The sequence below is a fragment of the Fistularia commersonii genome, chromosome 16 (genome assembly GCF_037954325.1).
Source record: "Fistularia commersonii isolate RoL2024-O1a breed Wild chromosome 16, RoL_Fcom_v1.0, whole genome shotgun sequence".
Lineage (NCBI taxonomy): Eukaryota > Metazoa > Chordata > Actinopteri > Syngnathiformes > Fistulariidae > Fistularia > Fistularia commersonii.
Genome location: NC_141299.1, coordinates 4,728,333 through 4,750,170, shown reverse-complemented (window position 1 = coordinate 4,750,170; position 21,838 = coordinate 4,728,333). Strand labels below are relative to the sequence as shown.

Below are 21,838 nucleotides of genomic sequence, written 5' to 3'. Positions count from 1 at the left end.
CCGTGTTTTGCCCGCAAATTGGATTATAGCAGTCACCAGGTTCGAACTCTCGCACTGCAAAATAGTGACAATTACAAATCTTGACTCTTGAGCAGGTTACAAATGCCCCGATAATTCATTAAATCGATGATTCCCTTCATTGTAGATTCTAAAAGTCTGTAAACGCATAATTTAAATATCCAAATGCTGTCAGATTTTTAGAGTTAGGTGACCGATTGAGAACCGTCTGGCCCCTGAATTGCTACCATTGCAGCAAAGTGGAGTTATCACAGAGGACTGGCCCAAGAAAATGATATCAAATGTTGCATGATCCTGCACACTGATAATGGGGGTGAGGGGCATGATGTAATATACTGAGCTACGTGACATAAATTGGATGCCAAGGCCATGTATGGTTACATGCATTGCTGGCAGGAAAGGATTTGGTAATTTATGGATACAGTGAAATCAGGGTAATGGGGATAAACTGTTACCATAATGTGGAACAGGGGCCTTCCCATACGCTCATACTCCCATACTGTTTAAGGGGATCCTTTTTGCATATGTGCATGGACAAAACCCACACATCGTGCTGCGGCAAGTGTTAAAAAAAAGAATAAAACATCAGATGTAAGCAAAAGCAGTGGCAAGTAACTCTATTTGCAGTGAGTGCTGGCTCTTTTATGAGAGAAAAATCTTTCTGGTTTTAAAAAGATGTATTGCATCCGTTACATTCCAAAACAAGATATTACTCTTTTCCAAGAGATTTTTTTATATGCAAACTCCAAACAGAAAGGCTCCCGGTAGGAATCAAACCAGGGTCCTTTGTGCTGTAAGGGGACGTGTCAATCACTCTGCAAGATGCGCCCCAAAGCATGTCTTAGTTATTCAAATTGTATAAAACAATTGTATAATTAACGCTTATCATGTACAAAAAGAAATCATATATTAAGTCAAATCAGCAAGGATGTTTATTTATTTATTTTGTTTAGTTTATTTAAATTCCTGTTAAAGACTTCTGAGAGTGGCATCATTGAAATGGAATGAAACTATTATGTTGAGGACACATTTGTATGATTTATGTATCTGGAAAGCTTAAACAGATACTATATGATATATATTTTCATATTCAAAAAAGGCTTTCTTTCAAAAATGTATCAAAACTTCAAGTGCAAGTGTTTTCACGTGACCATACATGAATTCTCTAGACCATAATAACAATAATTACAAAACAGAACATTGCAAATTATTGACAAAAATGGATGCATCTGCATCTGCAGACCAGGGATTCAGCTGTAAAGTTCCAAAGCCCAGAAGTTTTTAGAGATTTTTCGCGCAACTAATTCAAGGTATTATAAGGCCAACTTTAATTGAATCACAATGTTCACAACACCTCCAAACACAAATGGGGATCTGCTGGAGAGGTGAGCCATGCCCTCTTTGAATTCATGTGTTTCTAACTTAGTGGCTTTTTAATTTTCATTGTATTTGTCAATAAGCTGTCAATTATAACTTACCGGATAACTTACTGGATCTCACTGTGTTTGTAAATTATTAACAACTTCCTTATGGCCGCATTGATTCAAATTATTTTACCATCGATGCCTTTTCAAACTATTGGTGCAGCTTATGAAGCATGTTCTTCTTTTAGATAGTATTGTACTAGCCAACTGGTAACTTTCATTTCGCCTACAAAGTGAATTTTAAAGACCCGAAAAAGGGGTTGCTCAAATGCACTATGGCAGAGTAGATGGCATAGTTTGGAGAAATCATAAGCAGCAGTTGCAGCAGGACAATGCAGTTAAAGGAAGGGATTTACATTTAGTTTAGAAGACAGTGGTGCTTTTGAAACGTTGACAGATAAAACTCTATAACAAGCAAATCTACGGTTTGCCACACCATTCTAAGCAGAACGAGGAAGGTTGATGCAGGGGAATATATAGATATCTAGATATTCCAGAGGGGAAAAATGTATATTAATTTATTTGTATTTCAGGGACAACTATGACGCCAATTAAACCTAAAGTAGCAAGTAACTTTTTTTGTGTAAATCGCTTTGGATAAAAGCGTCTGCCAAATGACTGTAATGTAAAATGTAAAATGTAATATAACTTGAATGAGGGCGACGATGAAGCTTGACAGATAACAAACGTAGACCCGCAGTAAAGAGCATAGGAAAGGTGTGCCTTATATGTTGTAAAAAGGTGCACAGAAGTTGCCATTACGCAACTGTTTTCCAATCATGAATTCTATTCTGGTGTATACAAGCAGAGACATCTGAAATATGGAGTCATCAACTCTTTTAGAAGTCACGGATTGTATTTGCCAAAAAAATTTACTATACAGCATGGTGTCTATGGGGGTGGAGCTTAAATATACTCCAGGGAGGGGCAATTACCTCCACTTATATCCTCTGCGCAAAGAGCCGCATTCCTTCTTGGAGAAAGTGCTGTGGAAGAGATCACTGAAGGTGCTGGCATTATGAGTCCTGAAACAAGTGAGCAAACTTCAACTGGAAAAAAAGAGGAAGTAGCTGATAAAGGGGATTGGAAGGTGACAATCTACCTTCTGTTTAACTTGATGATATGGACAGCTGTTGGCTTTTGTGGGTGGGATACATCTGACCATTTCTGTGTCTCTCAGTGCTCCTTGAAGGAACGTCACATTTATACAGATGAAGTTGTTAAGGTCTGGAAGGAATGCCAAGAAGAAAGCTTCTGGCACAGAGGTATTCTCATTTTGGCTGCTGTATAACGAAGAGTACTAGTTCAGTTTTTCTTATTTGTAGCCTTAAAGCAAACAATCACTTGCTTTTTTGCACAAGTCTTTTGTAGTCAAAGCTGGTGGGTGGGGTCTGGTTGACCCATCTACACTCTTTTCACTAAACTCATGTGTTTACATTTCTCTTTGAAAATGTGGTGACACAGGTCCTGTTGGTCAAGGCACCATAACTATTATTGGTTCTTCCCACAGCACACATTTTGACTTTTCAATGAAATTTAAGCACATATGGAGGAGATAACATTGATTATGGTTATTTTCCATTGACTTGTTTATCAGCGAGGTAGCATGCACTCTACCCTGACTAGGTGAGTGTGTGAATATTTAAAAAGAAGCCATCGTATTGTTAAAATCCAACTCTGCTTTTCCTGCCAGAGGTCTATTTCCACGTATTGATATGGACCTTCTTATTATTTTATTCTTAGTGGTGAATCACTGTAAAATTTGTAGTTAAAGCTGGTTGTAGCCATGCATTGATCACCTATCTGCCTAATATCTATTAAATGTTCAAACTCATGGCGACACCTAATTCAACATTTCAAATAAATGGTGTCTTCAACTTAACTAGTAGTAGTTTCTGTTACAGAAAGTTAAAGGCAACAATGATGTGTATTTAAATTAAAAACAATGTGGTACATAATTGACCTGGCTTTTAAAATTATGTAACTTTTCATTCTAAGGCTTTGCTGATTGAAATTTTTGCCAGTTGTTTTGAATATGCGTTTTTCTTTCAAATAAAGTTTGCCCTGAATTTTCATTTGAATGCAGTCAATTTGCAAATAACTTTTCTTTAAACCAGACAGTTTTTGGCTCCGTTTTTTGCAGAGGTTTAAAATGGAGAAATATATATTTCATATAATTGACCTTCCCTCACAATCGTAGCAAGGAGGCATCAAACTTTTCATATCCTGAGCACCTGATGGAGATTCTCATAGTATTCAACATTTTCTAATCCTGCTGATTCTTGAGTTATTCATTTTGTATTCAAATATTAGGAAAATACATTAATGATTTTATGTTTAATTCTCATTTTGGAGCCAATTCAGCTTTTTTCCTGATAAACACTGATTTATTTATTCATTTTTAAACCTGACACGTCTGGTTGTCTCGATTATTAATTATTTTCTTCCGTGAATCCTAACTATGACCATCTTTTGGGTATTGCTGATTTATCAGACCTTTGTTCTTATAATGTTTTCTTTCCCTCCCCTTTTTTTTTTTTGAAGCGCTGCCCCTTTCTCTGGGTAGTACCGCAATCACGGGGGGTCTCATCTACAGTGGTATAGTGCATTTAAATACATACTTATTCATCATATATTGCCACGAATTAATGTGCCAGACAATTATGAACAAGATATTGTCTCTGCAGGCATTTGGAAATCATCGAAGCGATTTGGCCCCTATCTAAAGCTAGCAGGTGTGTACCATCTGACTGTTTTTGTTTTTTGCTTGTGAGTTACAGTCCTCCCAAGATTCATTCCTTCATGTAATTTTTTTTTTTCCTTCATCAGCTGCTGCAATACTTGGTTATGGTGTAGGAAAAGCATCTTATATCAGCACATGCCGGAAAAAGTTTCAGGCACTGGGCCTCGAGGGTGGACCGCAGTTTGGACCCTGGTCTGGGAGAAGTTCCTTTGGACCGTTTACTAAATCTGGTGCCGAACACAGGTAGGAAGAACACACATTTTTCAGATTCATCGAACTAGAACGGTTCCTTTCATTCCTGTGGCTGACTCATATTCTATCTGCAAACAGATCTTCTCACCATGTATGTCAAGAGTGTAAGGAAACTACCAAAGCAACACCTGAAGAACAAGTGAATGGCTAAAGGTACTCGATGTCTTGAGAGTTATAAAAACGATTTTTACATCTGAGGCTTTGAGATGAGCTTTATTAACTTTCAAATATGAAAAATGCAATGTAAATGTTAAATTATTAGTGCGGTTTTATTGTAACTCGTGTTATTTTGTCTTTCTTTTTCCTCCAACCTTATCAGCAACACTAGATGACAATTTCAGTTGAATGAGAGTTTTCTTGGATGCCATAAATGCTGGATATCTGAAGCTGAATAAATCTACATAATAGCCACTAGATGGTGTATTTGTTTTTCTTCCAATTATCTGGTTACCATACTTCCATTGATACTGCAAAAAGAAGAAGAAGACAACAAAACAAAAAACAAAAAAGGGCAATATTCATGTACCAGGATGGGTGTAGCTCATCAGCCAAGAATGATCCTAAAGATTTAATTTTTCTCAAGGCAGCTCTTCAAACATATGGATTTTGCAGGAATCTGACTAATCATGATGTGAAAAATAGGTCAAAATGTCCAAAGGATTCAAAGTGTTGTCATACACACAGTGAGGAAATGTGTTTGCTGTACACTGAAATTATTTCTTCACTGTCTGCAGTGATTAACAGATACTATTAAGGATGGGTGAAGTGTTTTCTCACGATTAATCTCAGATCCAGAGCTCCAAACAGATATTCTTAAAGACAGTGCTCACACTTAGCAGACTGTTAATCAGGTTTAAACCTATAATAAGGAATCCATTCAAGAACAGATGATTGTGACTGGAAATCACCAAGACTTATTTTCAGATTGGATTGGTACCCATATCAGTTGTCTTTTATTCAGACGGTTTATTTTATGAAGACCTTTGAAGGAAAAATAGGCACATCATCATTTCATCCATTGGTTGTATTCTAAGTGAAGTTTGCACACTTTTTCAGTCAGTATTTCTTTAATGAACTTTTCTTTACCACACTCATGTGTCCATAATGAGGAGTCAGAATTTTAATGTATATGAGATGAGATGAGAACAACTTTATTTATCCTGAAGGATGTGCATATATCCGTATACTGGTATATGTGTGAGTGTGTGTGTATGTATACATATGTGTATATGTGTGTATGTACATGTATGTATGGATGTATATGTATGTATGTATAAGTGTGTGTGTATGTGTGTGTACATAGAAGATACATTTCCAGACTTGTTACAAGACTGGCATTAAGAGACGATCAGGAGATGTTTATTCTTCAAGTACTTGAAGCTGTAAATGTTCAGTTCTCAAAAAATATGGATGTGAATGGGTGCTATTCAGCTAGCTGAAGAGTATTTTGAATGGGATGGCTTCTGTGGGGTTTGAGGCTGAAAAATTTTAGATCAGGATGGTAACCTGAATGGGAACCTATTTCAAGGGATGAACTATTCCACGATGTGGCATTGCCTATAGTCATGGTTCCCGATTTACACCTCACACAGTCAGACAGTACGTTTCATACCACTTTACTAATGCAGATGAGCAGGAGAGCTCATGGTGCATATTATGGTCTGGGGTGAAATACGGTGTTCTCATAATTTTCAGGCACTTATGTCAGCTTCCACGTCCCTCAGTTGAATTTGCTGAAGCATACTAATGTTTCACAAGTGCACAGAGATGAACTCAAAGTTGAATGAATTATTTTATCCTTTTAACTCATCTCTCCATTACATTAATAGAGATTAGTAGTTTTATTTCTAATCATCTTGTGTATTCTTAAAATTTAAGATTTCTTACTGTTAATTCTTGATTTCTTATAGTGATGTGTGGCATTTTGCCATTAGTTAAAACAACCTGGAGTTTGCAAAGAGAATCTGTTTACATGATAAGATATAGATTACTGAGTCACCACATGGCATCAATGGCATTCCTTGGTCCCTTTTCAAACATTGCTGCTTTTTGATGCCTCACGTTGTACTTCTTCCTGTATCTGCATTATTTAACATTTACAACTGAACTGTTGCTTTTTTGATAGCTCTGGAATATTTGAAGCAATGTGGATGTAAACCATTAGTTTCAAACATAAACAAATTGAATTATTAAAATGTTCTAACCATACAATAATACTTGCACATTATACAGTATTTCCATAAGGGTGTTTCATGTGCTTGAATTTGTTAGGTATATTAACAAATAAGGTGTATCTGGTTTTTACGATTAACTGATTTTTACAGCCTCTTCACATGATGAAAATGTTTTTTTGTCCTTTATATCCAATATGTGTTTTAGGCAGTTTACCTCCTTTACATTTAAAAAAAAGGAAACAGGTTACTGTTACTGAAATACTGTAACTTCTAGGTAATGATTTTATTGGTTTGGCCCCGTTGACATCAAAATGAGTTTGACGCTTGAGAATACAAAAACAAAAGGAAACAAAAAGAAAATCAGTAACATGGATTTAGATAGTAATTTTGACTGTTTTCAGTCACTCTTCTTGTTCATTCATGTTTTTTTTCTTAGTTGAGCGGTAACTGAATCTCCTGAAGACCAAACGTTTTTTTCTTTTTTTTTAATTAATTAATCTATTAACTTTTTGTTTGTTTGTGTTTTATTTATTATTTTTTTATTTCATTTTTTTTCTTGAAGGCCTAGCTCCATCTGCACCGCCTACCCGTGCAAGCGTCGGTGTACGCCGTAGACAAAACAAGCGGACCCATGTGAATGTCATCTCCGCGACGTCATCCAATCAACAGATCGTTTTTCTCTGGATTGCCACGTAGATGGTGAAATAGAAAGCCATATATTGTGTAGGCGTACTCTGTCTTAACCAATTGAAATTGAGAAGGCGGGACAATCAGACTCTGACAGTCAGTTCTCTCACTGCCGAATCAGACTGAGAAAAAAAATCTCACCACTACGCAAATCCTTCCGATGGACGAGGGCCAGGACGTTGAAGCTTGTTCGGCGAATGAAAAGAACGTCTGCAAGCTAGCTACCTAGCTCAACTAAAGGGAGAGGACAGAAAAGTTGTAAGTTACATCGTCTTACCGAAAATCAAGTCATTGAGGACACGGCGGTTGTATCATACTGCAATAAACGTTGGCTTACGTTAATTTCTGCTTTTAACTTTGTCGTCGAGATTTACGTTAGGTTTCAAATTGTAGTGTCAAAATCGGCTGCCGTAGCTTGCTAAGAGGGAGTTTGGCTCCTTTGCTAGTGTGAGTTAATCCTCTAGCTACCTTGCAAGTTAAATCGCAAGCACTTTACAAATTCCGTGCGGCATCAGTTACAGCAGCGCTGGTTAGCTTGCTTAGCTGTTAGCATTGCTCTCATCATTGCCTTTTGTGAGTTAACTTATTATAAAAGTCAGCTAAATCAAGTTGCTTTTGTTGCTATGCTGCCCCTGTTTCCTCATTAGCAATCTTCTCAGTACAATCAACTGCATCGGAGTGTTTTAATGGAAGATCACATTTTAATCATGCGGTTTGATGTATGTCACGCTCACAGACGTGAAAACTTTAATTCGGTAGTTTTTTGACAAGAGCGAAAGCTCATGGGTAAACTGCTTAATTTTATGCACACTAACTATTAACAAAATCGATTGATATGATAAACACAGAATGATATTCTACAGCATAGGATTTGGGTTCGCCACTACTCTAGTAAATAACTTCATTAGAAAGTGGATATGACATTTGCATCTACTTAAAGTTCGTTAACCGTAATATGTTCACGTATGGTGCTAATTTATGTATCGTTTTAACTAAAGTTAGCTTTACGTTAATGCTTCATTTATAGCTGAAGAGTCACGCATGAGTTTCAAGAGTGTTCTCAGATGTACTATGAAGCGGTTCACGTTACTGTAAAAAGGGGGAGAGACACCAGTATACAAACCAAAGGAATTTTGATCAAACTGCTGTGGATCAGAGGTGGTGATGGCTTGAGTGTTTTAGAGGAAGACAGTGATGAAAGTCAGCCTTTTCATTAACAGGCCTTAACATCCTAATGAGAGCTGTGTTTTGCTCATTTTGTATGAAGTAAACATTTTTAAATGAACGTAACAAAATATGGAGGCATCTGTAAACAGGCATCTGTTTCATTTTCCTGCACTTTTATGGAAGTCGGTTACTGCAGAACCGCTGCCATGAAGTTGCACATATTCTATAAACAATTAATGTACAGGATTATGCTGCTGTACCTGACTTGGTCTAATCGACTGTCAATCTGTGAAAACGGCTGAGTCCCCTGCACCTCTGATAAGCTACCGATGGAAGTACAGATGTGTAGTGTTTGTTCCTGTCTGTACAAACTCAAGGGAATTCCCCTACATTGAAGAGCCATCTATTTGCAGTATTATCTAGGGCACAATTCCAGTGAATTAGTGTCTTGGGTTTAATCTGGTAAGTCATTAATGACAGTGAAGAGTATGGATGAAAAACCAAGCTTTGCAAATGCCCCTGCAGTGGCCCCTCAGTAAGCTGCCCCCTGCATGGATTAACTGTTAACTCAGCATTTCAATGGTGAAGACAAATATATTGTGCTATACCGAAATATCTCATGTAAAAATCGGGTTATTCAAAATTTTCCTGTTTTGTGATTTTTAAGTAGGGCTTACACTCATCTACTTTTAATAAGTAGGAATTACCTTTCTGTTAAAATGTAAGTTTTACATGACGTACAACTTTTTTCTCTCTCATAACAATAATCCCAGTGTATAATTTGGCTCTACAGCCTGCCATATGCCAAAAGCATGTTAATGAGTTTTGAACTAGTACTGCAATTTTTTTTTATTTTTATTTTTTTATTTGGGGGGGGGGGGCAATCACATGCTTCTCTTCCCATTAATATCTATGGATTATATTCATCTCCTTCCATATCCCTAGCACTCACCTAGTACTTTAGGATCTCCTGTTCTTGTACCAAAACTGTGACGTCTTTCCATGTCAAGTAGTAGCAGATTACTGAACATGTCCTTTTGTAAACCAAGAGTGACAGTTTGAGGCCTATGGCCAGTGTATCACGAACCAGATTACAGTAGTAAATTAGTAATGTGAGGTAAATTTGGGCTCAACCTCAGATTTTTAGCAACACACTTTATGTTCACAATGGGAATATATGGATGGTATTTTTTGTTGCAAAACTGATGTGTTCTAGAAAAATGAAAATAAAACTATACTTAGACTATAACATGCTGCCTTCTCAGTTGTCAGTTTTCCTTCTATTTTCTTCTTTTATGAAAAATTGTGAAGACACTTTGGGAAAAGACACAAGTGTGTTATTGAAAGTCAGTGCGCTTGTTGAACAGGGCTCTTAGCTTTGATGAGCATTTTTCTAAACTAGGCACAGATATTTGTTTGGAGGGAATTGATAACTTATCTCTAAAACAATTTTAAGCTAGTTTATGGACTGATCGAAGCACTAAACCCTTATATTTGTAGCTATTCTATAAAATTCCCAAGCAACGGTACCAGTTTGAGTTGTGTTTTTATGTCACTTGCTATTGATTGTATCTCTTCCCCTAGAAACAGACAATGTCATGTGTTTTAATTTGCCTAAGCAAGATATTGTTTGTGGATGTTACATCACTGCTTTTTTGGCTTCAATGGAAACAAGACCCTGGCCTTTAACAAAGCCAGGTTGGGTTTAAGAAATAGCACAAATTAAATACTTTATATGTGGACTAATCTATCTATAAATTTATGTTTCCCTCTGAAATGCCTTACATCATTTGATTAAAGTTACTAACTTTTAAAAAAATATATGTATTTTTTAAATAAAAAATAATTTAATATTTTAATTTAAAATAAACACATGCGCCAGGTAATTATCACCATCAGTCTTTGCCGTGATGGGCTCAACTTTGTCACTTTTATTTTCCGGCATGGTGCAGGAGGTAGAGCAATTGTCTTTGGAACTGAAGATTCCTGGTTTGATTCCCGGCACCTCCTATTGTGCCAAAGTGATGTTGAGCAAGACATTGAACCCCTTACTGCTCCTCTTGCGCCGTAGGACCGCAGCCTACTGTTTGGGGTTCATCCATGATGGGTTAATTGCAGAGAACAAATGTCCCCTCGCGGGATTAATAAAGGATAAATTATTATTATTAAAGAATTCAAACAGAACAAAAATTCTAATGACGTGTAAACTGATAACGACAAAACTTTATTGTTAGTATTAATGATTCTTTTAAGCATCTACATGAAACACAGATCTTCAGAGATTATGTTGCCCTTTTGTTTTGTCAAGTTAGTTTAAAGAGGTCTAGAATATAGGAATTTGCTTGCATTCAGTTCTCAATGTTATTTTGAATGAAACTGAACCACTGTACTCTTCAGTTCTGCCTGTGAGGAAAATTACAAGGTGTCAGAAGTGGCTTGTCATCCAGTAATCGAAGTTTACTAGTTCAATACCTAGGACCTATAGAGAGTAATTTTATTTTAACATATTCAACCAGCAGCATATGTGATAGTGTTAGCAAGCTGTTTATGAATGTTTAGTGGTTTGGGAAGGGGGGAAGACCCAAGACATATATGAATTTCCTTCACCTTAGATAGCGGCTTTTAAAAAAAGTAGTATTTTTACACTTACATTTTTTTTTTCCAAATTCTGTTGCATAATTAAGTTTCCGAATGAGTTTGTCACTTTTGACCTCAATCTAGAGGCTTTCTTCTGATTCCAGCATATAGTAAATTAAAGCATAAATTTACTTCTGGAGTTCTTGAGTTTATATTTTCATTGATTGCACTGAAATTCTTGGCATGATGTTGCTCAATGAGAACTAAGTTTAGCTAGAAATAACCTATAATTCAGCCCTACCGAGGATGTTTATCCTTGGCTATGGGAGAGAGGCTTTGGAGCATAATTGATGTTTGGGTCCGCTTTTACCAAAGAAACCACCCTGTCTCCTCCCTGAAGACAGCCACAGCTCTGTTGCAAGTGTTTTTGGCATCCCTAGATTCATTGAGTTTCACATAAAGGCCTGATATTCTCTGACCATGCATGGCATTCAGAACAAATACAAGATAAGAGGCATATGTGGTAAAACTATGAAAATGGATTGGGTTGCATTTTGCTCAGAATTCTGTAATGTTTCTGCTCCCGAAGTAGTGATTACAACAAGACCATGCATGTCATTTTGTGTGGGTGAGAGCCAGATATAGGCGTCTGTGTCGGATTTACTGTAGTGCCCTGCCTGTTACTGACTTTGCGCTAGACCAAAAGCTTTGCAAGTACATAGCCAATGCAATATGTTAGGTCCTCGGTTATTGTTGTCTAATGGTCGACGATGGCACTTTTTCTTGTACAAAGTTAAATTTGGCTAAAAATTTCGGATTTGTTGCAAGGTATTAGAAAATCATGTGGCACAAAGAAGGCAACATAAAAATGAAAATGTTGATTTTTCTCTGACAAGGATTCTCTTATGTAAATAGCCTGTTACCCCTCTTTTAGCATCCTTACCATGAGCTGTAATCAGAAAGTTGCAGGGCAATATTAGATGGAGTCTAGTTAACCATTGATTACATGGTTTCTGCTCCACTGACCTTTTACTCCGCTGCTGTGGTTGCATCAAAATGGCTAATGCCAAAGGTTGGTCAATTACTGCAAAATGGCTCACTATTACTTTGGTCATTATTGAGAACATAGCATTTTAACACAAGTCCTCATTGACTTAACAAAGATGTTATGATTACTTAATCATTGTTGTTCCTCATGTGATATTTTTGGCTTTGGAGTTTTTGTTCACAGAAACCTGTCCTATCTCATTCTGTCATCAGACAATTGTTCAAAATCGAATGGCACACTGTTTTAGCTCTAGATGGAGAGTTGTTATTGTAATGCACTTGTATTGCATTTCATCACACTGTTAAGGTGCAGTTAAAAGAGGACTCTATTACAAATAAATGGGAAACAAGTAAACCAACTATTGACATTGATTCTTTTCACGGTCATTAGATGCCAAAATTGTATGTGTAAATTTTTTTGGACCCTTAAGTCTTTGAATATACATAGGTGTGTAATTTCGGTCTTCATATAAAGTAGACACTGTGTCTGTTCTGCATTTCCCAGACCTTGAAGACTTACACAGATACTGTCTGTGGTCACACTTGAGCTCTTTGGTGTTACTGAATTGGAACAGGAAGTCAGAAGTGTTACTCAAGGATCGTTTAAAGCGTGAGAAAGAATTGATTGTGTTTGATGGTTTCTCTGGCGTTGTTGGTGGTAGGATATAGTGTGTCACAATGACATGACTTTTGAGACAGATGTTTTAGTTTGACCTGATATGCTTAGTATTTAAAAGTATCACAGTGGAAGTTCTCACACCTAACTTCTCTGTCTGGCTAATGTGACTCAAATGCTTATTCTTCCTTCTTTTGTTTGAAGTTCAAATTTAGTCTTTTCTACACAGTTTCTTTACAGGATCTATCTGGATTAGATTGACTGTTGCATTTATCATCATTATTATTTTCTTGGTTAACAACGACTGCCATTCGTACCGACGACCTACAGGGATCCAATGGAAACTGGGCTACTGTTAGTCAAATAAGGAGAGGAGGAAGGCATGTTTGGAAGCAGAGAGAAGAGGAAAGGCAAGAGTCTGGGACTGAGAGTAGGGACTATTCTAATATTTGGACTAGGAAAAGGTAGAGAATGGTGAACATGATACAGAGAAGGAAAGTGAATATACCGTGTGTCCAGGAGACCAGGTGGAAAGGTAGGAGTAGGCTTTAAGTTGTACTATCATGCTACTGACAAGAAGAGAAATGGAGTAGGCGTTATCTTGAAGGAAGAGTTTATTAGGAATGTTCTTGAGGTGAAAAGAATGTCAGATAGACTTATGAGTCTGAAACTGGAAATTGAAGGTGTGATGCTCAATGTTGTTAGTGGCAATGCCCCGCAGGTGGGATGTGAGTTTGAGGAGGAGACGACTTTTCTGGAATGAGCAGACAGCATAAGATGGTGGTTTGTAGGATGACTCTAGTGACAAGGGAGATCAAGAGGACAAAGACAGAGCAGAGGACAAAGTGGTGGAAGCTGAAAAGGGAGGAGTGTTGGATGGTTTTCAGGGAGGAGTTGAGAAAGACTCTGGGTGGTCAGGGAGAGCTTCCAGATGATTGAACAACTACAGGGAGACAAATAGGGAAGTACTTGGTGTGTAATCTGGAAGGAAAGTAGAAAAGGACACTTGGTGGTGGAATGAGGATGTGCAGGAGTATGTACAGAGAAAGTGGTTACCAAAGAAGTGGGACACTGAGAGGACTGAAGAGAATAGACAGGAGTACAGGAGTACAGGGGCAAACAAAGGGTGTACAATGACTTGTATGCTCAGTTGGACAGTAAGACAGGAGAAATATATCTATACAGGTGGGTGAAAAAAAAAGGTAAAGATGTAAAGGATGTACAACAGGGCAAAGTGATTAAGGATAGAGAGGGAAATGTATTGACAGATGCTAGAGGAGTGGTGGGAAGCTTGATAGAGTACTCTGAGCTGATGAATGTGGAAAAAATAAGAGAGGCAAGGGTAGAAAATGTGACTATTGTAGACCACAAAGCAGCAGAGATTAGTAAAAGGGAAGTGAGGAAGGCATTGAAGAGGGTGAAGAATGGAAAGGCAGTTGGTCCTGATGATATATCTGTGGAGGTGTGGAAGTGTCCAGGAGAGGCATCGGTAGAGTTTCTATCTAGATTATTCAACAGGATCTTAGAGAGTGAGAAGATGTCTGAAGAATGGAGACGAATTGTGGTGGTGCACATTTTTAAGAATAAGGGGGATGTGCAAAATTGCGGCAACTAAAGAGGGATAAAGTTGATGAGCCATACAGTGAAGTTATGGGAAAGAGTAGTGGAAACTAGACTGAGAGCAGAAGTCAGCATTTGTGAGCGACAGTATGGCTTCATGCCTAGAAAGAGTACTACAGATGCAGTATTTGCTTTGAGAATGCTAATAGAGAAATACAGAGAAGGCTAGAGGGAGCTGTATTGTGTTTTTGTAGACCTAGAAAAAGCATACGACAGCGTGCCAAGAGAGGAACTCTGTTATTGTATGAGGAAATCTGGAGTGGCAGAGAAGTATGTTAGACTGGTGCAGGACATGTATGCTGGCTTTGAGACAGTGGTGCAGTGTACTGTTGGGGTAGCAGAGAAGTTTAAGGTGGAGGTGGGACTCTATCAGGGATCAGCTCTGAGTCCCTTTTCGTTTGCAGTAGTGATGGACAGGCTGACAGATGAGGTTAGACAGGAATTGCCATGGACCATGATGTTTGCAGATGACATTGTAAACTGTAGTGAGAGCAGGGAACAGGTTGAGGAAAATCTAGAGAGGTGGAGGTATGCTCTGGAAAGGAGAGGAATGAAGGTTAGTCCCAGCAACACTGAGTATATGTGTGTGAATGAGAGGAACCGGCATGGAACGGTGACGCTACAGGGAGTGGAGATCAAGACCTTGGAGGATTTCAGGTACTTGGGGTCAACAGTCCAGACCAACTGAGAGTGTGGAAAAGTTAGGGTTAGGAAACCGTTACAATGACGAAAAGACAGGAGGCAGAGCTAGAGGTCGCAGAGATGGAGATGGTAAGGTTCTCTTTGGGAGTGATGAGGATGGATAGGATCAGGAATGAGTCTATCAGAGGAACAGCACATGTTAGATGTTTCGGAGAGGTCAGAAGCCAAACTGAGGTGGTTTGATTATGTACAGAGGAGGGATAGTGAATGTATTGGTTGACAGATGCTTGAATTGGAGCTGCCAGGCAGGAGGTCTCGAGGAAGACCAAAGGGAAGATTTATGGACGTAGTGAGAAAGGAAAAGAACGTGGTTGGTGTGAGAGGAGGATATTGAGAATAGGGTTAGATGGAGAAGGTTGATTCGTTGTGGGAAGATATTTTTTTCTGCACCATAACAATAGTAAGTGAATCTTAGAACATTTGACTAACACAGGACCTTTTTTGGTCCCTGGTGATAAACTGAAAAGAAAGTACAGTTTTTGGGGCTGAGATCAGTTATGTAACTCTTGGATGAAGGGGGTAATCTTGAGATTATTACTGTATTGAGGAGGAGCAGGTTTTAATCCTTTCCGAGCACAGAGTAAACCAGGCTGAAGCCAATAGTAGGTTTACAAATCCCTTTGTTCTTAACACGACAGGCATACCCAGTATTTTTCATTGTCATCCTTTGAATCTTTCATACAAAACCTTTACTTTGAGCGGTAATCCTAATTAATACAAGTGGTTTAAAAATGGCTACATTTGTGCAGAGAACATTTTTTTTTCGGTTTTATTTCCAAAACTTCCACTTTAATTATTTGATTCAGTTCACAAAATAAAACAATCCCATATTTTTAATTGTATTTAAGTTATATAAACTTTAACAGTCCTTGTTTATGTTCAACAGGCTGGAAGAAACTTGGAGAAAATTAAATGCTCTCATCTAATAACTGCTTTCTGAGAAGTCATGGCTATTGTCAAAGTTGGGGAAGTTTGATTAATTGAGCAAATTGATTGTCACCTCCTCTTTGGCTGTGGTTCAGATCATATATTCATATTAGGATATGTGCTAGTCCCCTTATTTAGTCTTCTGACAGAACTTAGGAAATGTGTAACTGACTATACATGAGTGCAACCTCATTGTCATGTTTATTCTGCACATGCTATTGTTAGCTGTCTTCAAAGATGCCCTGTAAACTTAACATTATCAATATTTTAGCCGGTTGCAATGCTGAAATAGCAACCCACACCCACAATGCTAAATAAGTGAAATTATAATGCCAAAAATGTTTATAATCACGAGACGTGGGAACTTTTGAGCACTCTGCTTACATAAATGATTTTGCACAAGACAGGTCGTGACTGTTAAGACAGAATAGAAAATCCAGAAACCATGCTGCTGTCGCCCTCAAAATTCTCACCCACCAGGATACAACAGAGTGGCTGTTGTAATGCTTCTCACTGTAAGTGAATTGGCAGTGGTTGAACATGTTGCAGCAGTATGGGTGCCTGAAGGAAAAGTTAATTTTTTCACTGTATTTTACAGTGAATGTTTGGATTTTATCTTAATGTAGTCTTGATCTCCCGTCAGGGGGCACTCTGAGTTCAAATAAAATGACACATTTTAAATTGTCTCCTGCTTGTTTTGGATCAGTTCTTTGACAACATTCTGCCTTGTTCACATTTCCTCTTTGAAATCCTGTAGGCTGTATCAGGTGTAATAAAGGAGGCTGCAGTAAGTGGTCATCAGTTCTCATAATAACATTAATAAATGTAATCCACTCTACTGACTGTCATGTAACCATTGTTTTCTTTAAAGACAAATTTATTGATTGCAGCGTTCATAAAAAGGTTAAGAAAATATTTGCAGCTGATGAACTAGGATTATAGAAGTTTGACTTTTCTTTATAAAAATGACTCAAACTGAGTATCAAATGAGCTGACTCATGATGTTGAAAATTGATTGACTATCAAATCCATGTAGTTGTTGAAGCTCTGTTGTTCAAGATGTCCTTTCTCTGCTTTCTGTTTTAGATTCTTGTGCAGTAATATCCAATCCTCCTTTGCTTTCTACTTCTAGTTCCTGCTCTATGGCCTTAAGGTAAGTCACACTTTGAGTGTACCTCTGCTGTGATTTTGGTTTGACAGAAACTGCAAACTTCAGTATTTTGCTGTTGCACAAGGTTATTGAACTAAATTATATCTTTTTGAATTGACAAACTAGAATATTTTCAAGATTTTCTCCCAGCTATCATTCTTTAATGCACCATATTGCTGCCTATAGATTAAGAATGCTATTCTCATCTCTGTACATTGTTTTACAAATTCACACCGCTTCGCTGCTGGTAATGGTTATTGTTTTGTTTTTGTTTGTATTTTGTTTGCTTGTTATTCTTTTTTGTTTTGTGTTTATAAGAGATTCAATATTTTTCAGATAACTATGCCCATGGATTAACTTCAGATTTTCACTTTAGTTTTATACCTGGCTTTTCTAGCTTTAAAAAATCTGATTTGCCATATAAGGGCCCGTAATTCTGCTCCTGAAGTTGTTACTGTGTTGTTTATATCATATTACGGTATGTTATGTTTGACTAATAATATTTTTAAAACGTTTGAATCATTTTTAAGATCTATATTTGTGGATTTTTGTTTTCTTGGTCCTGTGATCTATACTTGTCGATCTCCTCTCCCCTGAGAAAAGTATATATCTTCCAATGAGCTGCCTGATATGCAATAGCTGATGAGGCTGTGGCAAGTAGTGTTACATATGATGCAGTATGTGACAGTTGGATTTATTTTTGTATTTTTCAAAGGACATTTGGCATCTGATCAGTTGCTTGTTTTCGTTTTATTTATCTCTTTTAATCTGTCTTTAGGTGTTCAGACAGTGGATGATAAGCTAGCTGTAGCAAACAGAACATGCTATTTTATAATATTTGCATAATTTTTTACATTGTGGTCAGTGGATTTAAGCGTCTAAAAGATAGCTTTTGTTTGACATCAGTAACCAACAGTTAAGTTTCACTTTCTATTTTTAAACAGACCTGCTGTCTCCTCAGAATGTGGCTTTCATAAGCTGGTTTGCATTGTTCAAAAAGACCATAAAGGCATAGAATGCAATGCAATGCAGGTTATAGATCAGACAAAATAGGTCTTTTGAATTATGTGGGTGGGGGGCATTTTCCCAACATCACTAACAACTTTGTGCACCACTTTTTAGGTGCGCTTACACTGCTGTTTTGTTAAACAAATAAAAGAGACCAGGCCAACATTTTACTGAGACGGGTTAAGCCCCAGTGAAAAAAAAATGTGGACCATGTTATAAAATTTGTACCAACTTTCAGACCATCCATTATTACTTGATTCATTTATTAATTTAGGATTTGAACTCTACTGCCATACTGGATTTAGAAAAGGATTTTTTGGGCCACATAAGTTGAGGTTGGTCCTTTTAATGTTTAGGTGAAGTTGCAACATTAATATTTTGAGTCACCTTGCCTTACTGAGTAATTCTCAAGTTTAGCACAATTCTGTGGAAAATGCAGTAATGATGTCTCGTCTGGGCCTGCAAATTAAATAGAACGTTTTTTGTTTGTTTCCTTTTTTCTTTGTTTTTTCAAATATTGGTGGCTTCTTAGAATGGTAATTGGTCAAGATGAAAAATAAGATGAAATATATGCAGGGTCTGGTCATGTCACATTCTCACATTCTTCAGTGATGACAACCAAGCTCTCTGTGGGTTGCCTCACAACTGTCATTCAGAACTGCAAAGCAACCAGCTTGATCTTTGTCAGAGTGTCTGAATGTCAAACAGTATGTTTCTTGTTTTCAGATGAAATACTGGCTGAAAAGTTAACAGTCAATCAGATCTGAAAAGACAAAGTTGATAGACAAAGTAGTGCATTTGCAGTTTTTGGACTGGGGCTGTGAGAAGAAAATGGTATTTTGTAAGTCAGGACAAAGTGCAAGGTTTCCCCTCAGCAGTTGGGATTTATTGGAGCCATGCGAATAATTTACTGTGGTTGTCCAAGTTTTTCCTTCAACGCTATTTAAGGAAATAATGAGCATTAAAAGTTCAAGTAATGGGTATTTAAAAAAAATCTTCTAAAGGATTATCCACTGTTTGCGTCCCAGTTAAGACTGATTTAGCTTCAATAATTTAACTCGACTTCACCATTAGAGGGCAGTGCAACTTTGTTTTAAAGCGTAACAGTTATACAGTATTGGGTCAGGTAAGTGCATTTCCAGAGTACTGAGGACAACTGCAGCAGGGTACGATCTAACTGTACTGTCCAGCTGACAGAACAGACCATGGCTTTTGGGCCAGAGCCCACCAGTTTTCCTGTTTTCTCCTGCTTGAAAGCAGGACAAGTCAGAGGCGGGTGGGACCCAGAATGGCATAGGAACGCTGCACATTGTTCCCAGAGCTTCCTCTTTTACATTCCTGGGCTGATTGGGATCTAGGCCTCCTGTGCAGGGGCATTGTTTGAGCTCAACAGCACCAGAGACCTGGCCCCAGCAAACCTCAGCTGCCTTCACTAACCATTGTGGCGTACAGGCCGAGTGATGGCTATCTTTGTCATCAGTCATCCTCTGTTTCTAACTAATTTAGTGATTCTTACGAGGACCGCTCCTCTACATCATTGCTTGAACCTCAGTCTTGCACTACCCTTTCTAACAGTTGTGTCTCAAAAGAGATGCAATGAAATAATGGCCATAAATACAGGAGTGTGCGTGCGTGCATGCGCGCGCCTGCTGATCAAATGTATATCCTTATGTCAAATCCATAATTTAGAACATTTTAATCTGTGCCCATTTTTTATTGAGTACTACTGAAAATTAAGTGAACATTTTTTTAACCAAATTACATACAACCCAAATTAAAGAATAGTGGCTAGAGCTGTTATTTAATTGTACTACTACTAGATGTTTTGCTTAAAAGCACTACTATGCGTGAATGTAAAAACATTATCTACATGTGGCTCTATCCAGCAAAAACCCAATTTAGCATTGAAAGATTAGCTTGGTATTTTTTCCCCCCTTAGTCATGAAGAAGTTGTATCTTTTGTGAAGCATTTATCATATCTGTCTGGTTGCCTTCCAGCTTTGTGATGTGATAAATAAGTCAACACATTTATTTTAGTTCTGGAAAATGAGTGATGGCCGCATGAATCCAATACTAACCTTGTATACCATTGTATATGTTTTGTTAGCTTTTAACCCCTGACTTTAAGTTGAAAAACAAACATTGCCCAAATTATTTTCTACATTTAAATCAATGGATCGAATATTCACATACACCCAAATATCCAGAATTACAAGTAAATTTGGTTTCCTACTGTTTCAAAAACATCTTTTAATTATTGATTCACTGTATCTGGAAAAATGAACTAGTCTGACACTCGTCTTGTTCTCTTAATCAGTTATTTTGGATTGGCAAGAGAGGTTACATTTTGGTTGTCCTACTGTATGTGAGAGGTTATTAACATGATGTTTAAGACTCAACTGTAACCATACATCTTTCCAAAGAAACAAAAAATGAAAAAAGAATTTGAAGATGATCTTTTTTTCACTTTCCCAAGCCAAAATGCTAGATTTATTAATTTAGATTAAATGATTCATAACTCTCGAAATAGAATTATTATTATTTCATTTATTATTAGATATTTTCTTTACAGGTGCTTTATAAGTATACCTTTTGTTAATGTGCAGCTACCTTGTCATTTTTAAAACAGTGCTGAACATGTATTCTATTTATCAAGTAATTTATTAAGTGATGCACTGATAGATTGGTACATTTCAGTAGAAAACTCAGCCAAACTGCAGTATCCTCTATGATCGTTTGAGCTTTTATCAAACTTTTCTACCTTTTATACGTGAGTCAATTGATTCCTTTTCCTCATCAAAATATGGCTCATCTTTTATTAGAGAAATTATCTACGTATTTGGTGTTTCTTTCACTTTGCTTATGTGCAGTAAAGGAGGAAATCAACAGACATTATTGTAAGATGCCCAGCATCCTTCTGTGCAGTGTTACAGTGCTACATTGGTTTTTTTTGACTCGTTGTGTTTGCACTTGGATGAGCTATTCATTTTTGCTCCCAGTCCTGAGGGTGCAGTGAATTGATGGTTTCTTTACGCAGCCAGCTGTAGGTAGTGAGCTTTTATGAGTCAGCAAAACACGGTCACTCATACTTATCTGTGCATATTTAGAAGGGTTTGTGTTTGCTGCAGGGGTAAGTGGTGCTGCCAAGCAGAGTGCAGCGGTCTGTCATTACCCTGTTTTCCAAACCCCATCACTTTGCTCCTTCTGCTTCAACAGAAGTGTAAGTAAGGTGAGGTCAAACTGTTATATGACTCAGCTGACAAAGTGAACAAGGAAGCATTTGAATTTGACAGTGAACAAGTTACACTAATAATGATAAGGGCTATCAGTAAACACAGGCTTTTTAAAGCTTCCCCACTTCTTGGCCTGTCAATCTTCTGTCGCTGTTGTTCCCTTTCACTGGTGAACAACATGGGTCAGAAGGGTGTGGCTGGTGTCATCTGTGTTGTGATTGGCTTATGGCGCAGCTTTGTGTTATCTCCTCTGGAACATGTTTTAGTCCCACCCAAGATAGTGGCCGGCACTTAAACACAGCCCTACCCACTGAATAACATCACTACCCAAGAAAGATGCCATGTCTGTTTTGTTTATCCTCTCACTTTTAACAGACAGGTAATACTGTGGCATATGGAGTTTCTCACTCTGGCAAGTAGGTCAGCTACAGAAAACCGCCTTTTTGCTACTAGTTATTCTGGACAAACAACTTTGGAGAGCCTGGTAGGTAGT

At 37.6% G+C, this 21,838-nt stretch overlaps 2 protein-coding genes across 4 annotated transcripts in view; both read left to right on the top strand.

The window, feature by feature from the left end:
* Positions 1 to 2,409: 2,409 nt before the first annotated feature.
* On the top strand, positions 2,410 to 4,851 carry ociad2 (OCIA domain containing 2). The gene is made up of 7 exons (XM_086161459.1): positions 2,410 to 2,532; positions 2,623 to 2,707; positions 3,987 to 4,040; positions 4,130 to 4,177; positions 4,272 to 4,428; positions 4,516 to 4,590; positions 4,757 to 4,851. Exons 1-6 carry the CDS (start codon positions 2,461 to 2,463, stop codon positions 4,586 to 4,588), a joined length of 489 nt encoding a protein of 162 aa, XP_086017585.1. The 5' UTR covers positions 2,410 to 2,460; the 3' UTR covers positions 4,589 to 4,590; positions 4,757 to 4,851.
* Positions 4,852 to 7,427: 2,576 nt separating this feature from the next.
* The window catches only part of fryl (furry homolog, like), a 66,973-nt gene continuing 52,562 nt past the window's right edge, over positions 7,428 to 21,838 (top strand). For 2 of the 3 annotated variants that reach the window (XM_086162339.1, XM_086162338.1), the window contains exons 1-2: positions 7,428 to 7,556; positions 17,041 to 17,107. The gene's annotated coding sequence lies outside the window, so the exon portion shown is untranslated. Of the gene's footprint in view, positions 7,557 to 17,040; positions 17,108 to 21,705; positions 21,830 to 21,838 lie in introns of those variants that run through there. The other variant, XM_086162334.1, reaches the window with a different exon arrangement.

Coding starts and splice junctions, on each gene's coding strand:
- ociad2 (XM_086161459.1), top strand. CDS start 2,461: ATGAGTCCTGAAACAAGTGAGCAAACTTCAACTGGAAAAAAAGAGGAA. Junction 2,708..3,986: donor AGAAAGCTTCTGGCACAGAG/GTATTCTCATTT, acceptor TTTTTTTTGAAG/CGCTGCCCCTTTCTCTGGGT. Junction 4,429..4,515: donor AAATCTGGTGCCGAACACAG/GTAGGAAGAACA, acceptor ATCTGCAAACAG/ATCTTCTCACCATGTATGTC.